The sequence below is a fragment of the Molossus molossus genome, unplaced genomic scaffold (assembly GCF_014108415.1).
Source record: "Molossus molossus isolate mMolMol1 unplaced genomic scaffold, mMolMol1.p scaffold_m16_p_11, whole genome shotgun sequence".
NCBI lineage: Eukaryota > Metazoa > Chordata > Mammalia > Chiroptera > Molossidae > Molossus > Molossus molossus.
The window spans coordinates 27,050,004-27,068,598 of NW_023425346.1; the positions used below are offsets into that span (position 1 = coordinate 27,050,004).

General features: G+C 40.2%; 1 protein-coding gene across 2 annotated transcripts in view; it reads left to right on the forward strand.

Moving 5' to 3' along the window:
* Positions 1–18,595, forward strand: part of ARHGAP15 (Rho GTPase activating protein 15) — a 618,649-nt gene that overhangs the window by 372,507 nt on the left and 227,547 nt on the right. For both annotated transcript variants that reach the window (XM_036253427.1, XM_036253428.1), the window contains one exon: positions 14,756–14,854. In XM_036253427.1, the coding sequence (XP_036109320.1) occupies positions 14,756–14,854 (99 nt within the window). The remainder of the gene's footprint in view (positions 1–14,755; positions 14,855–18,595) is intronic.

Sequence of the window (18,595 nt, forward strand, 5' to 3'; positions counted from 1 at the left end):
TCAGATGCTTTAAGGGGCATTCGGGTCACAGATTACAAGTAGGAAACTGTGGGAAAGATTAATGTTTTCCTTATGATCTTTAAACTGAGTCTTGACTTAAATATTTGAACATGTGGAGAAATGGGTAAGATGTTCAAGGTGCACAGTTGAAGGAACGCAGGGGAGTCTGGCTTGGATGAAGTGCAGAGGGCTTGAGAAGTGTCTATGGCAGGTGTTTTGCATAGTGCCAGGCTAAGAAGTTTTTACTCTATTGTATAAACAATTTTATTATTCGCTTAGTGCCCATTATTTTTATTGATCTGGTGAGCATTTGTGGAAGATCTACCATGTGACAAGCAATGGGCCGGACAAGGGGCCCACAAATACATAAAGATATGACTCCTTCTTTCAAAATTAGACACTCTAGCACTACTTAGAAAGAAATATTCAACATATCACTTCCAAACCCTGCAAGCTTGGCTTCACTTCAGAACATCAATCGAAAGATATACTAGAAAGCCATATTATGGAATTAATGCTTTTTATCTAAGTTTACTTACTTCCTGTCTCACCTCAACAGGCCATGCTCCAGCAGCCTGTGGGTATGAATGAAGTAACACTGATATAAAACACAAAATCACAAGTCATGGCTCCCACTTGTATTATCGTAGCTACTCAGCCTTTCTTTGTCTTCAAGGACTCCCTAGCTATTTCTGACAGCACCTGGAGCGCACTGCGTACGATGAGGACGGCCTACCTTATGTTCTTCGTAGATCGCTCATTGCCCATAAACCGATCCGGGAAGACACCTCGCCATGGCCGTGCAGAGATGGTTGCTTCACCGCCTAGGTGTCGTTCAGGAGCTTCTGAACTTACAAAACATTCCAGGTGCCAAACAGTGCTCCCTCCGGTTCCCACTACATTTCTGGATGCACTCTGCTGCCAGAGCAGATGGGAAGACTGCCCTTCTCCCCAGCCACCTGCATGTGAATTTAGGGCCGAAAGCAACAGCTCTTAGGCTTTGAATCTGACAAAGGGAGAAAATAGTTTCTTTCCATTCTGAGGCCCTTTCCTTAACGGAACTTACATCTACTCCCTGGGACTTAGGTAGGATATATGTACCATTTTGCCATCTCTCAGAATTCTGTCTGACCTCCATCAGCTCAAAATTCCTCTTAAACCACTGTCTTTTCACCAACTAATATTAATGCTTGCAATTACACATCTGCGCGGTGACCATGATTCTGCCAGTTCTGTAGGCAGACCCAACCGAAGTACTTTGTTCCATCTTTATATGTGACCATCCCCCAGCAGTGAAGGTCCTGCTAGTGGGAAAGGGAATGTAAATGAAGAATGTGCAATAAACACAGAAAATGTGCAATATGCAAAGTGCATTCACAGTGAGATACTGTTTATTCGATTCTGTGGGCAGCTTTGAGACAGGAGAAGGTGTTTTATAAATGTTACTGTGTAGCCACTTTCTATGGTAAGGGCTGAAAAAGAGAAACGCACACTGTATTTGACTGGAAGCCCCAAAGAGACGAAATGTTATCAGAAAAGTGTGCGGCATGACCTCCCAGTTGGGGCTCGTAACCCCTTCTCTCCACTTACATTCTTGGAAATGTTTTTCCATTATTTGCACAGAATAGCTAGTGGACCTGCTTGTTCAGAGCAGTCCACAGGATCGAGCAGACCTGCCCAGGGCTTACACACCTCCACGGAGCTAGCCAACACTTCCACCGGGCCGCATGTTTCCCCAGCTCTTAATATGGTTTATTATAAAATCCTTTACCTGCCTCAAAGCACTTTTCATCAAAGCGGCTTTTAAGCTGAAGCTGAGGACTAAAGAATGCCTTTAACAGAATCCTGAAATAGCTTTTAACCCGAGGCTGAGAAGAGAAAGTGCTTTTAACCTAAAGTGCTTTCCTCTTAGGTACTTCAGCATGTACCTAGCACTCAGCATTAGTGGCTAGGAGAACACCCTTAAGACCCAAATGAAAGAGACTCCATTATAGATATTCAAACCTGTTATATTAATATATTACAAGTAATATTTGAAATCATTAAGCCGTTTTACTCCAACTAAATTTGAATCTTTTCTTATTGAACTATGCATTTGTGCAAATAAACTGAAGTCTTACCTCTTGGGAGACTCACGAACCCATGCTGCTATTAGGAAAACGACCTTGTTCTTTCCTCGATTTTACTTAAATTCAAAGTGAGTCAAAATGTCCCCCCTCTCTCCACCCTGAAAGAATCTTTCAACTTTTACCAATCACTGAATGACATTTCCAGCTTTTGTCCATATTCATTGAGCTAAAGAGGTAAATTAAATTATTCAGAATTAATCCAATCAATTATCTGAATAAATTGTATCAAGTTTTCTCTTTAGACTTGTCACTCAAATAGACATAAAAGTACTGATTTCATAGTAGTTTTAACCCCCAGTGAAGTTCCTACTAAGTCAAGCAAGTAGACAGCCCGATCAGGGAGTTTTAACTTCAGAATAATTGCAGTGAGTTATGTGATTGAACAATTGAATTCTGGACAGTTTTCCATTTTAAGATTATAAAATATACACAAATCTGGGATAAAGTAGCAAAATTTGACATCTCTGAATTTTATTCCTCCTCCTTTTTCAGTTCCCTCTGTATTCTAAGGAAAAGGAAGACAGGCAAATGAAAAGCAGAAACTACTGTCAACTGAAAATCTAAATAATCAATCTTTGCTAAACAACATGTGTCCATGTTAATCATCCAAAATGCACTAATGCAAACTAAAATTAAATGTATTTTTCTCACACTTGAGTGATCATGGCACAGTCCTGAGATAGAAATCACTTTGTTTTATACATTGCATTCATTCATTCACTCATTCATTCATTCATTCATTTGGCAGCCAGAAGGGAACGTGGTAGAACATCAGAGAAATACAAGTGGAAGAAATGGCACTTATCTTCTTCTACTTTATAAAGTTCTCTTCGCCTTGAATATTCTTTTCCAACTTTCTCTACCTGAAAACTTGTATTCATGTTTACTCTTCCAGCGCAAAGTTAGCAACTCCATGAAGTCATTCCTGTCTTCCTCATTCTGAATTATTCCAAAAGTATAATTTTATTATCTCTTTACTTTAATATCTTCTAACTGGACTGTGAACTGTATCTGGTAGACTAGAGACCATCTTAATCAACTCTACTTCCAGAGAGGATGTTATCTGGAGAGAGGTCGGAGGGAACGGAAGCAGGCGTTTTAGAATTACTATTTATTCGTAATTTCTTCTTCCTCCTTCTGGAAACCGAGTGGGCACCGCTTTGGTGGCGTCTGCTCCTCTCAGAGGCTTCACGGTGTTGAGCTTCTCCTGCGTTAAGTCCTTCGGGTTCTCCTTTGATTCCCCTTCTTAGACTACTGGGCACTATTCAAATGCTCCCGGACTGAACTGTTCCAGTCCTGAGGGTTCAAATTCCATCAGTGGGTTTTCCTAAACGTAAAACTTCAGCTTCAAGCTCTGGACTCACAACGCAAATGTCCATTTAATATCTCTTCGGATGTTGGGCAGACACCTCATATTGATCCAGAGCAACCCTTGGGTCCCCAGCTCCCACAGGTTCTCTGCCTCAGAAACATCACATTTGTCAGCTGCAGTCACCCTCCACTCAGTGCTGTCTCTTCTCCTCTTACCAGAAAATCTCACCTTTAAAAATACATCCTACATTCCACCCCTCTTAGTCACTTCCCTTGTTACTGCTCTTATCTAAGGATCATCGTCTCTCTTGGAATATTTTACCAGCCCCCAAACTGGCCTCTCTTCTTCTTTTTTAAATATGGTCTCCACACAGCAATTAGAAGGGTCATTTAAAAACATAAACCAGCCCTGGCTGGTTTGGCTCAGCAGTTACAGTGTCAGCCTGCAGTCTGGAGAGACCCGGATTCGGTTCTGGTTAAGGGCATGTACCTCGGGTGCATATGTCCCCGGCCCTGGTTGTGTTGTGTTGGTGGCAGCCACTCAATGTGTCCCTCTCACGTCAATGTTTCTCTCTCTCTCTCTTCCTCCCACTTTTTGTGAACAAAATATCAAAAAAAAATGTCCTCGAGTAAGGATTAAAAACAATAATAATAAAAAAATCAAAACATAAATCACATTATGTCATTCTCCAGCTCAATAATCTCCAATTACTTCGAAAGAAATCATACTTCAAATCTCATGTACTTGCCGACCTGTAGGGTCCTCCCTGCTTTGGCCACAGGCTACCTTTTCAATTTTATCCTCATCGTAGTTCTTTTGTTTAATTACTGCTGGTTAATAGGATCGTATAGGTTTCAAGTGCGCATTTCCATGATACAAAATCTGTGTAGAACATTGTGTGCCCACCACCCCGACCCTAGTTCTTGTTGGTCTCACCCCAGCCACACAGGCCCCACTGCTCCTCTAATGTACCCCACTCCCCCCACAGCCTCGTGCTCATCGGCGCCTCTGATTGGGTGCTCTCCTTAATGTCGACTCACCCCTTCACTTCCTTTGGTGTCTGTGCCATGCCAAAGCCTCAGACACGTCTTGCTGACCACTCCCACTAGCTAGCTCCCTGCCTGGCTTATCTTTCTCAGCACCATCCGGCCTTACATTAGGTGTTAATGTGTTTATGTATTTGTTGTCCCCTTTACATACAGGCTAATGTAAAAGTAATGTAATGTAAAATGTATGAAATATTCACTTGGTGAAACTGTCCTCTATCCTGTTGTGAGTCATCATATACATGTGTGGAGGAGGGTCTGTGTACATGTGTGTATCCGTGTGTTGTGTTGCTTTGGGTAAGCATAGGAAGGAAAACATACAGGACGAAGTTGCTGCCAGAGTAGACAGATACAGAAAAATTCCATACTCATTGTTCCATGCGGAGTAATAAATTCTTCATTTAGCTACAAATTGGTTTATGGCTGGTACACTCACCAACATGTCCAGGTATTCGCTGGACCCAAATCAAGTTTGATTTCTATTTGCATGAGAGTTTAGGAGCTTAGAGAAAGGGGCCAAAGGGTGTTCCGTGGAAGTACTGTTTGGGGTTGAGGGTGAGACTGAGAAAGGTGGAGACCTCTGGGAGCCTGAAAAGGAAGAAGGAGAAAAGCGGAAGGTGCTGGGGAAGAAGCCTGCCACTCTGTGTGGGTGGCCGCTGACCTGTCCCTGGAACTGGCCTCTGCTGATGAAAGGGTGCTCCCCCTGCAGCCACTGTCCAGCTCCCCCAGCAAACTGCAGCCTGCCCTTGTCTGGGAAGACCCTCCCCATGGAGCCGAGGCTAATCTCCTCCAGTCTTCCAGAGTAGACACCGTCCCTAACCACCAGGGGCTTCAAAATCTGTTAAGTTAGATGAGACACAAAAATATGAATAAACATGCGGAGGGAAACTATACACAGAAGTGTATCTATTTAGAACTTCTATTTATTTATATTCCAAACTACTTAAAAGTTAAAATAATTAAGCTTTTTCCTGTGCTTGCCTCTTACGAGAAAAGAAATCACAAGTAAACCAGGCAATGAGAGAGATTTACTTCCAGTGTATATTAGAGATTCCACAGAGAATCAGCCCAATTTTTGATAACTGTGTACCAAACAGCAGTAGCTAATGTGTTTAATCAAAGCCCATAGCATTGTAAGATATTGCAGTACCTTCTGAAGCACTTAAGATAGATTAAATTCAGCAGTGTTTTAGCATTAGGCATTATTTTTTCTGCATCTTCATTCAAAGACATAAACCATCAGTCAACTATAAATCATCCATTTCTCTAAAAATTCTCAGTAAAGTTGTGGAAAACTATCTGATGGGTACTCATAGGGGAAATATTTTTACGGATGGAAGTAGTGGAAACATACAAGGTTGGAAACGGGATCCTTGATAAGCAGTATGGAAACCAACTCTCTTAAAGGAAAACCGAATGTCCCTTAGAATTTAAAACCAAAGCATGAATTCAGTTAAACTGCTGAAATTTCCCATGTGAGGAATATTATCTTTGCCCTCCAGTGCCCACTGCCCCTCGCTGACGGCAGCCTAATGTGGCACGATCTGCCCCTGTGTGGCATTCCGGAGGGAGACAATTTCCAACTGAACACTATCTGCTATGGAGACAACCGGGCTATCTATATGTTTCTCATCCCAAACCACTTTCACATTTAATCTCAACCAACTGGGCATCCTCTACTGGAACTTCAAAACCTAAGCATTGGATAAATAGAAGTCATTATGACAGAGCTGCCGGGGGGGGGGGGGTGACAATGCAAAGAGCCCCCTGACCCAGCTGTCAGAGTTACAAAACAATTGCTATATTTCTTGCTTCCTATGTGATGGATCTCCTCCGCACCTTGGATTTTCAACATCTCAAAGACCATTCCCCCAGACTCCAGTCATTTCTTTGACTAATTAATAAATTACTTTGAGTTCCCAGTCAATTATTTGAATTCCCTTCCACCCTCATCCCTCAATATCATTCAAGTAATTGTTTCTTTGCTTTAGATGGCCACAGGTTTTGTTTTTATCTATTGCAGTCAAAAAAACCTTCACAAATATACCTCATGACCAAAAGAATTGCCTAGTGTGTACGTGCGTGTGTGTGGCCGAACAGTTCAGTTGGTTGTTTTAGATGCTTTGTTTTTTCTTTTTAAAAATGTACTTGAGTAGCTGCAATGGCCCTCTGTCCCAAAAGCAGAATAACATCATTTTGAAAAACATGTGGAGACTGTCTCCCCGGGTAAATGATGATAACACCGTCACATTATTTGAACATTTAACTGCCTCTATTGAGTAGTTTTCCTCATAGTTTTGATTCATTTGGAATCTAACTGACAAAGATCCCATTACTGGGTGTTCTTTCCATAATTTGTCAAAAATATATAGCAGAGATGAAGGCGAATGAAGCTAATTTGTAATCTCAGAGACTTAACCTGGTTATGCTGATGAACTAACTAAATCGGTCAAAAGTTTGAGAGCTTAAAGATTAAAAACCACCATTTCCTAGTTAAACTCTAATTCATTATGTAAACAACATGATTTATAAGTGCAGTCATGTGGAAGGTCTATTTGTTTTTCTCACCAAAAGATGCTTTCCACGAAAAATTGCAGAAAATGGATTTTCTCCAACCAATGTGTTGTCTGCCACCCCTGGTATATGCGCTGAAGCACTACAGTAGAATGAAGATGTAATGATCACACTAGCCAAGGCCATAGGCATTTGAAGAGCATTCCAAAAACATTGGCACCCCTAGCAAGAGGTGTTTGCTAAATACAAAGAGCTGTTAAGAGAGGAAGAAAGGATTACCAGTGAGCCCACAGATGGGAATATAGGTGGGGAGTCGGGAGCTCAGGGTTCTGGGACTGCTCCCTTTTTAGGAATACCGTAAGGAAGAGGAATGCAGAAATACTCCTTTATGAGCCAGGACAACAGGCATGGAAGTTTACGGGGCAAAAGTTAGTTCCTTAATGCTTGCCAAGAAAACAGAATATCTTCGCTCTCCCTTCTCCTTCCCTTACACTATTTTAAGATAGAAGGTCCTGTGGTTCAAACACATTTCTATAATTTAAAGCTCCTTCTTGGTTTATCAGACTCTGGACTGTATCAGCTTTACGAATGATGGCCGTCCTGTAACAGCCCTTAAAGTTGACGATGACATTAATTTACTTTCTTTGAGTAGCACATTTTACTTTGCAATTTCATTTCATGGACATCATCATCTCCTCTAAGTTATAAAATTCACCGTTTTATGTTGAAGGCTTATGTTGTAGCCAAGATTCTTTTGGTTGTAATTGATATAAAGTTGTCTAAACTTCAAAAGTAGGAATGGAATTTATTGGGCTACTTAATTGAAAAGTCCAAGGGGCAAGGATAGTTTCAGGCCAGGCATGACTGGATCTAGGGGCACCATGTGCTATCAACTCTTCATCTCCTCTACTGCTCAGCTCTTTTTTCCACTCTGTTGGCTTAATTTCCCAGTACGTCTTCCCGGAAAGTGGCAACATAACATGTGGCTACTCAGATTCAAATCCTCATAGTTTACCAGCACTTATAGAAGGAAGTCCCCTCTTTCCCAGTAGCGTTAGACAAAGCATCAAGATTTACTGGACGGATCTACTTGGACCATGTGTTCACATCTGAACCCCTTCCTGTGGCTAGGGAGACAAAATGCATGTTCATCCCTTGAGCTGGAGGTAGTGGGGTCAGCATTACTCCAAACAAATGGCAGAAAAATGAGACAGTTGTCATCCTCAGAGGAAAGTTAGGGTGCTATTATCAGAGGACAGAAGAATAGTTACAGGGCCAGCAAAACCAACAGATGTCCACTACAGTTTTTCTAACCAGTGCCGACTGTGACAGTGGATCTCACCGAGCGCTTTTGTGATTATAAGTTGTGCCTTGAAACATCAGAGACATTGTTCTGCCCAAGTTCCAGTCAAGTTTATTTGGTTGCATTATCCGCTCTAATTTCTAACGCACCTCGTGGCAAGGACCTTTGGTGCCTGCAGTTAAGCATCAGAGAGTGAAGAGATGAGGATATCTGTTTTATTCACCTCTCTCTGCAAATCAGTTCTGGTGCCCACTCACCCATTGTATGTGGTCATCTCCCCAGAGGGCTGCCCCTGGCCTGCAATGTCTAGGTCTCAGTCTAGTCCCTGCAGCCACCTACCTCGGTCTGCAGTACACCGACTGTAATTTTTTGCGTGGAGATGTGCGCTGGCTCAGTTTAGGCCACAGGAAAACCTCTGATTTAATCAGGTTCAGCTGAAGAGCTAAGTCCCTAGACCCCAGAGCCATACCTTCTTGGGTTATAGAAGAGAGAAGAAAATTTTGGGCTCTTCTGGTAATTAGCAGAAGCAAACATCTTCCTTATAGCTAATGAAGTTCAATAAATCTAGGCTCCTTTCTTACCAGGGCGCTATTAGCAATCAGGAAGGGTTAGTTTTATCCTGTGAGGGATTGCCTGCACTTGCCTGGACCCCCCAGTAAGTGGCAGTAATGCACCTCCCCCATTATAACAACAGAAAAGAGCACCTCGCCCTTCAGAGCACTCTGGCAATCAAAATACCCTGCAATTGAAATTCTCTCCTATTTGCCCCAAGTCAAAACCCTTCCCCAAGTCCAGTCTTTCCTTATAATTAATTCACACCACAAAACTTCTTAATAAAGGAGTCTCTTTGCTTTCTCTACATCCTCACCTTCTCTTCAAACCTTGACCACAAACATCTGCTTTTCAGTTTCATTCTTTTACTGAAGCCTTTTTTATTTATTTCTTTTTTTTTTGTGGTCATCAACAGCTTTTGATTGCCAAACTCCAATGAGAATTTTTCACCTTTATCGCCCATCACCATTCTGTTGCATCAGAAAAGTTGGTCTTCACTTCTCAATATTCATGTCACTATTCTCCAAATCCTCCGATTTTTAAATTTCAGTCTCCTTCAAACAAACAAGAAACTTGAAAGCCCTCTTTGCCTCATCGGTTGGCTCACCTCCTGCATCCAATAAAAAAAAATCCCTTGAATTACCCCTTTCCTCCATGGTCTTCGTTTAGGTCTTTAACTTTTTATTATTATTATTATTATTTAGTAGAGACTGATGCTTTGCAGCGATAGACAAAAGACTCAACGTCTTTATGCTTCTGTTTCCTTTCCTCTCCTGTAAAATCAGAATGATAGCATCTACCACGAAAGGGTTGCGGATTGGTACAAAGATTAAATAAGTTAGAATGCATAAAGTACTTTGAACCTTGCGTGGCTTAGTCTAAGTGCATAATAAATCTTCACTATTATCATCACACACCCTTGCAATAGCACTAATCACATTATAAGTGTTGTGAGTTATTCTTCCCCCCTAGACTGTAGGAGGGCATACCTTATGCATCATTGCATTTCAGGCGGCAGCACAGGGGCTGGCCCAGAGTGGGCAGGTAATAGACAGTGGCTGAATGAGTGAACTACTCTTTGCATCCTTCACAACACCCAGTGTGTGGTAGGTGTTCACAAGCTATTCACTGACTTGAATCCAATAGAACTAAATTAATCTGCAGGACATGCAGAATAAGTGCCATACTATTTGGTGAGGCATAATGAGTTTACATTTTAGGGTGAGAGCAATTTCTTTTGAGGCTCTTCCTTATGATTGAATCTAAACTTATGGTTGCTGTGTAATTGCACATTCTAAGCAAATTTAGAATTATTTCTTTTCTAATTATTTGCTTTCCCGTTGCAGTTTCCATATTCTATGAGCTCTCTTTGTTTTAATTTTCACAGCATTGCTTAGATCACCAAAAATCGAGATACTTGTTATCATGTTGATCAGTTAGCTGTTGGTGTGTTACGAACAAACACGAAATCTCAGTGGCATGCAGTGAAAAGCATTCATTTCTCATTGTCTGTGCGTCAGACACATTAGGGCAGGTTTGACGGAACAGCTCACTTTAAGCTGTAGCTCTGACGGCCCTTGCCGTCTCACTGAAGCTTGGTTCTGTTCCATGCCCTATGTACTGATCCTGCAGCCCAGACCGAAGGGGCAGTAGCTACTCAGGGAAGTTCTGTCTTGGCCACGGCAGAGAAGTAAGCAGAAAAGCAGAAGTCTGTATCGTCTCTTAAGGCCGCCGTCTAGAACTGACACGTTGTCGTTTCTACTCACACAACATGATCTAAGGCAAGTCATATGGCCAAGTTCAACCTCAAAGATGGGAAAAGAAAAGGTGCCCACTCTAGTCAGTTTTACCACACAGTCGCACAGCAGAAGGATTTAAATGTATAAATCTAATTCAGAGAAGATGAAAATTGTGAACAATGGTTAAATTTACCACACCTCCATCCTGATTCTGGTCTTTACGACATCTTTCCTAGGCCTTTAACTAAATCTCATTAGCCTTTAACTAAACTCCTTGTGTCCAATCTTCCACATGATTTGTGCCCCAGATCTGTTTATGAATCTTTTGTTTGCAGGTGATAGAATACCCAGTTAAAAATGGCATATATTATCTTTTGTAACAAAAAGTCTAGAGGAAGTGTTTTAGGACTGAGTTGACAGTTCAACAATATCATCAAGGTCTCAGATTTTTTTTGTAGATTTAGGTCTTTTTTTATGTTATCTCTTGCTTGCAGGCTTGTTGCTTCATAGTGACAAGGTTGCTGCAATTGCTCCAAGCATCACATGACTTCACAGTGATTTCAAGGGAGAAGAAAAAAAGAGTGTCTTCATTCACCCCTCTCCTTTTATCAGAGAAAAAAAAAATCTTCTCTTGTAGTTTCCTAAGTTTCTTCTCCTTATATTTCACTGACCAAAATTATCTAATCACCTAAAGCCGTAAGAGCAGCAAAGTCATTGGAGAATGTTTCCAGGTTCTGTTTAATGAGTGGACTCTAAAATCAAGAAAAAAGCCCAGCTGGTGTGGCTCAGTGGTTGTGCATTGACCCATGCACCAAGAGGTCGCCAATTCGATTCCCGGTCAGGGCACATGCCCAGGCCTTGGGGGGCATGCAGGAGGCAAACAATCGATGTTCTCTCTCATCAATGTTTCTATCTCTCTCTCCCTGCCTCTCTCTCTAAAAATCAATAAAGAAAAAAATTTTTTTTAAATAATAATAAAAACAGGAAAGAAGTGTGAGGGGGAGGATACTATATGTACAAGAAATCTATGGTATCGCAGACTTTCAAATAATTTAACCTACCTGCCCTGATATTTAAGATCCTTCGCAACACAATTTTTATCTCCTTTTAAAGCTTAATACATCAAGATTTGTCTAAATAGGAGAGAGACAATGTTTCGCTGAGCATACTACATTCCTTCTCTCATTCTTTCCATCACTGATGTTTGGGTTTCCTCTCCCCATCTTTCGCAGGTGCTCTGTCCCTTCTCTTAGCTCTCCCGTTTAAGTCTGACTTCATCTCCAGGGGTCAGCCCTTCTCTGGGAGTTTTCCACGGGTGCTCAAGACTGGTCTGAGGCCCGGCCACAGACTCCCCTTGCATCTGTGCTTCCCCAGTCACAGATTTTTCATGATGAATGTTTCTACCGGTTTACTTATCTGCTGCCTTACTAGACAAGAAACTTTTAGAGCCTAGGTAATAGGTCTTGGGTGCTACATTACCACCGCCTTTCCTAGCTCCGGCCCAGAGCAGGCACTCCAGACTTTCTTTTGCAGACTTTCATTCTGAAGGAATGAAAGAATAAATGCCCCAGAATGCTTTCATGTCTTCTGTATCTACCTAACAAAAGAAAAATTCCCCAGATTTTAATATACACTTTATACTGAAATCTATTTTTGTTAAAGGGCCCTCATCTCACAAACGGCTCCCCCTTCCCAACAAAACAAACTACATCTGCACTAAATGTCAGGAAAGGACATGTACTATAGGACACATTTCTCAGCACTTAGTATCTTTTCTGAAAACTCTTATATTCTCTTTAGTATATTATTTGAATACTTCTGTTAGCCCATATAAGATTATAAGCGTCTTGATTTCTATTTTACAATCTAATATGCCTACCTTTGTTGCTATAAAGATAGAAGATAATAAATATTTGTGAACTTGATTTGAATTATGATTTTCATTAAACGGTTTTACACTTTATAGCAATTATTTCTAACTATAAATCTAGCCAAGGTAAATTATTCTATCTGAAGTCTGGGTTATTTTTTAAGTATTTTATGTAATTCTTTCTTATGGTGGTGGCTCACTATTTTCTAACCTACCTTTGATATTTGGTTATTTTTTACTCTCTACACTAGGTTGAGGTGTTTTGAGCTTATCTTCTTTCTGTCTCTTGAATAAAAACGCACATTTCTGTATTGTAGTACATTGTTATTAGTGCTTTAGCCTTAATTGCTTTCCTCCCTGCTGGGTTGTCCCAAATTCAAGCCATCACTTTTTTTCTAAGAAATGGATAAAAATCATGACTTCTTTGAAGTCTCAGCACTCCATTTTTACTATCCCTTTATAATGCAATATTATTTAGCTTTCTATTGTGCTCCATTTTATATTCTCTTCTCAGTTCTGCCACAGATGATGTCTTGCAGTTGATCATTCAATGAATGTTTATTGGACATCTAGTATATGCCAAACATGGTCTGGTGACTCGGGACCCAGTAATAAAAGAAATAGTTATAATTCTTACTTTCCTGCATTTTGCATCCTAAGCAAGGGAAGCAAATAACCAGCAAACACATCAATCGAATGTGCCAGGTGGAGAGAATGCTATAAGAAAGGCGGGGAGGTAACATGGAAAGGGCTTGTTGGAATTGGTTGCCTATTTTTTAAAGAGTAGGTAGGAAAGGCTACAATCAGAAGGTGGCATCTGATTTGATACCTGGAGCAATGGAGTTCCATGCAGAAGAAATAATAAGTGCAAAGTTCAGAGGCAGAAGTGTGGCAAGGCTGTGGATGGAGAGGCTGTAGGCAAGTGATTCAGGTGAAAGGGAACAGAAGAAGCAAACGAAATCAGTTAATTGGCAGAAAGTCTCGTCATGTGCTGCTTTGGAAGCGGAGGTAGGGAACTGGCTTTCATTCTGTATGAGATGGGAAACCCTTGAAACTACTAAATATTTGTTTCATTATAAATAATAAACATTTATGCTGTTTCTAAAAGTTTTGAAAATGGATTTGTGGTTTAGGTTGCACAACAATATACATGTACTTAACGCCACTGAACAGTACACTTAAACATGGTTAAAATGGTAAATTTTATGTTGCGTATAATTTACTATAATTTTAAATCTCTGTTGGTGAATCCTGTAGGCTGGAATCTGTGCACAGCCCTGGTGAGTATAAGAACACACCAATGATGCAGGCATGCACAGTCTACTTTGAGAAAACAATTTCATATATTATAAATGTAAATACACAATGCAAGGCAGCATAAATCATGCTCTAAATGAGAGGGCTAGGTTAGGATTTTGCCCAGTATGTTCTAGGAAACATTAGTCTAGAAAGATGCCCTTTGAAATAAAAGGATCTTACTCAAATAAGTGTGGGAAAGAGTGCATGGTCCAGCCCCTCATGGAGACTCGCAGGGCACACTGGCGTATCACAAGCTCTAAAATGAACATTCATAAAAGAAACCTGCTTAACTTTGTTTAACCCAATGTTGCTAAACCATTTTGATCACAGCCCTTTTCCCCATCGCCTATTAACATCCTGAGGAACTGGCTCTCCAACGAACCTGTGTTACTGGAGACACAAAGCTGAGATGGGAAGGATAGAGTTTGTGGAGAAAGTGCTATCTGAGCTAAGCCCTAAAGGAAACGGGATACTTAGATTAGAGAAGAGGAAGGGCATTTAAGAGGAGAAACGTTTAGAAATTCACTTCCCAGTTACACCTCCTGGAACTTGCCTTGTCAAGTATCATTGAACCACAGAATGAATTTCCTAAGTGTAGTAGCAAAATCAAAATTTTGATGATCGCTGAAAAATTTCTTCTGAAACACTCAAGACATCAATTTATTAAGATGAATTATTTTGTAGAAGTTTACTTAATTCCTTGTCATTATGTTATAGACAACAAAGTTAAGCCCAGAGAGACTATAATTTACTCAGGCACCCCAGCCTAATCGATGGCAGAGTGTTAGTTTTCTTTCTCTGGGGCTGGAGTCTTGTTCCATAATGGAGGGAGTCTTTGCATGTCTGCAACAGACACCTTGGAATTAAAGCAAAAAATTGATTCCTATGCAAGATGCAGATTTCATCATGCAGAGGATATGGAAACGGAATCAAATTAAAGAACAACGCAAGCTTGGATTTTAATGAAGCTCATCTTTGTTTCTTTTTGCAGATCAAGTGTTTGGCTCTCATCTGCACACAGTGTGTGAACATGAAAATTCCACAGTTCCACGGTTCGTAAAGCAATGCATTGAAGCTGTCGAAAAAAGAGGTGGGTAACTGAATATGCAGCAATTTCTCCCCTTTACTGCACCCTCTACACAACCCATGCTCAAGTTCACAGAGCCACTTGGTTCGTCTGGGAAGCCATGCAATTAAAACCTGACTTTTGTCAATCGGTTAAGAGGATCAAGTTTCTTATGAACTTCAGTTTGTTTTTATAATAGGGACATCAGTAATTCCCACTAATGTTCTTTTTTAATTTTTTTTTTATTTTGTCTGTCTGACATGTTGTTGATTCAATTGCAAACTTCTTGTTTTCAAGCCAGTGATAAAACATTCATAAAATATCAGCACTCGGAGTGTTAGAACCCTCCTAACATTCACGCTGGTAGATGTTGTGCCAGGACAATTTTTGGTAAGCCCCCAACGTTACCCAAGTGAAGCAAATAGCATTTCTACTTGCAAACAGTGACATTCCATCTTCCACGTGTTTCTGTTCAGTCGGAACCCGGCTAACTGGTTTTCCTGGAACAATTAACAGATGCACCTGCAGCGTCACGATGACCTTTGCTCCCTATATTTCAACCTTCTGTTTTTCATCTGAAATCATTTCACCTTACTGAGGGGGGCAAAACAAACCCTAATTGACACATCATTTCTATGGCAGTCAGTCTGTGAGGTGTTTTCCCTTCAGACTATGACTTCATTCATTCAAGGTCATCGTCCCTGGAAGATACATACAGTAGATGCAGAATCTCAGGGAAAAAAAAAATGTATTATATAAAAATATGAAGCTTCATCACCATCTGTTACAAGTTTACAACATATTCCCAGGATCTAGGGGGATATATATCACGTAAAAGACAGAGGTGTTTTCAGAAAAAGAATTGGTGAATCTATTCCCATTTTCTGCTCCCAATCTCTTAAAACAATAGAACCAAGGAGAAAAAATCTTTACGAAGTTGTCTGCTAGAGCGAAGCTATTTTAATTCTCTGAGTGTTACCTGGCTTTATTATAGAAGCATAATAAAAATGGTCTGCAATTTCCAACTCCTGGAAATTCATACTTTAATTATGCTGTAAGGACCGCCTTGGGATCCTATTATTCCCATATCAGTAGGGAATGGAGAATAACAAGAAGGGGACGAGTGGGCAGGGAAAGTGGATAAAGAGAGTGGCTTTGGGGGAAAGCATATCAGCGCATCAGAGAGAAGAGCAGAGAGTTCAGAGCGAGAGTAGAAAACAGTAAAAGCAGAATGAACACGAGGAGAGATATCTGTGAGGAATGGAGTCAATTCAAGTTGAGAGAGAAATGTGTTTTTATTGCATGTTGCAATCTCATTTAATTTTACAAGTACATATTTGAGGAATAAATATTATTTAATAAGTACTTAAAGCCAAAATGGATCACTGAAAATGTTATAATGTTATTATTGCCAATAGCTAAATAATCATTTTCAGGAAATCTTCATTCACTTATAAATACTCGGTACTGACGGTGTGAGCACTGTTATATTAGAGCAAAAATTCAAATAGGGCTTTGGGGGAAGCTGTACATAATAAGATGTGTGCACATATGAAAAAGGGTTCTGTACCTCTCCATTCATGTACATACCCCAGGCAAGATGAAAATTCTGCTAGATACAGCCTTGTGGTATGCAGATACCGTAATATTGGAGAGTAGAAAATATCTGCAAATAGAAACTGTATCCTTTGTTCATGGCATTTTGCTGGCATTTTTAATAAAATAAGACAATGTTTTTGCTGACAGGAGCAATCGTATCTGGCATTATATTTCATTGTCCTGGTGTTTACTCTTAAAATGAATTTGTAGATCCAGTACTAAACAGGTGCTAATCACACATATGATTATTAAAATAATTCCCAAGCATTTTAATGAAACTCAAAGACCACACTTCTTCAAAGAAACGGGTAATTCCGAGCACTTTGGCAGTGTCAGCTTAAAGGAACTCTATGGAAATGTTCAATAAAAACTCAGAGGCACAAGATAAACCTCTCACTTCATTGCAAGATTTACAAGTGTGTACTTTTGATTTTATTTTTCTATGATCATTTTGTTGGATTAATATTCCTGCATTTATACGCCAATTCTATTTACTCAAAGTGCTGTTTTTACTAAATTCTGGCATAAAGCACCTTAGGACAGAAATAATTTATGTGAATCTAAGTCCAATGTTTATGCAGGCTTCTGATGACATTTTATGCTGGGGCTGGTATTAGGAAGTAGCATAGAAAGTGCCAAGTCTCTCGGCATGGCTGGGACTCAGCATATCTAGGGCCCTCTTTTTAATGGCCAGATCCTCTCTCAGCCAAGATACTCAACTGCAGAGTCATGGGAAATGCTTATGGACCAGTTATGGGAAAGGCACATTTAATGAAAACTGTGTGTTTACTCTCACAGTCTTAGGGAAACGGCCTCAATACTCACTGCAGCAGCACATCAACTGTTATAAAAAAAAAAAAGATTTGTTTCTTTTCTCTCTTTTTTCCGTAAGATTATTTCCTCGCCTTAAAAAAAAAAAGCACCTATACATTGTCACTGGATTTTTAAATGCTTCTTACAGGCTTTATTTCAAATGAAACACTATCTGGAAGGCAGATCTCACCGTTTTATTAATTAATTCATCTATGCATCTGTCCATTCATTTGTTCATTCCTTCATTCCTTCAGTTTGTCACTTGCACTTGGCAGAACCAAACTGCTCATGCTTTGGTAGTTCCCCCAGGGAAATTTCACCCAGAGCTTGGCACAAGCTGTGTTCCTGGTAAGATGGTATTAGTTACATTTTAAATTTTGCATCTCTTGGACATGCCTAGAAGAAAATCTATTAGTGAGCCGAATGTAAACTAATTTAGCGAATAACTTGTTTAGTATGTTTCCTTATCTTGATTTAGTTTTCTTCATTCCTCAAACCACGAGAGCCTTTTTTTCCTCACCAGCTATTATAACTGGATTAAAGTCGCTTCTGTGGTGGCTGACATTGTCTGCTCAGCCTAGAAAATACACAGAAAACTTGGAGGACGAAGTGGCAAGGAGCGTGTCAGTCTTCACAGCCCTTCCAGGCGGGTCGTTCTCCCTCGCCTCGCCTGGACGGGTGCAGAACATGTATGTGAGACATCATAAGTTGCCAATGAAAAACTCAATTTACGTTTCTTCTTCCAAAGAAATTTCTGTGAAAATATTGACTTGTTGTTCAGCTAATGCTCAATACATATGGTAATCTGACCAACAGCATGAGATCATCTGACACCTCCCTTTTTTGAGGTCTGGGGCGATAAGCATGTAGAGTAAGGCATTTTAACATGCAGATGGCATGTAGATCTAAATAAGGAGAAGTCCATTTTGCCCTGTTTTATAAATATTTTGTGTAGTTTATGATGGATGACCTCAAGAGTATATAGAAATTGCTTACCTAAAATTAGGGTCTCTTGTCTCTCTTAGAGACAAGGGACTAGGAGATATGAACTTGAACTAAACAAAGTATATAGTCTAAACTGGTGTAATTTGTATTAAGACTTTAACCCATAGTTCTTTTTAACAAAGCATGTAACTGACTGACAACTCCGTGTGCAGGTCCATTATTTGGAAAGAGCCATACATAGTCTGAGACACATCGTAAGCACTCAATAAACATTGGCTGAATGAAGTAACAGGCATCAAGTGTTGCATTTGTGCAAGTAGCTATTTATTGTCTTCTAAGTGTCATTCTCTTATATCAGCAATTTTCAACCGTTTTCGTCTTAGGACACACATAAACTAATTGCTAAAA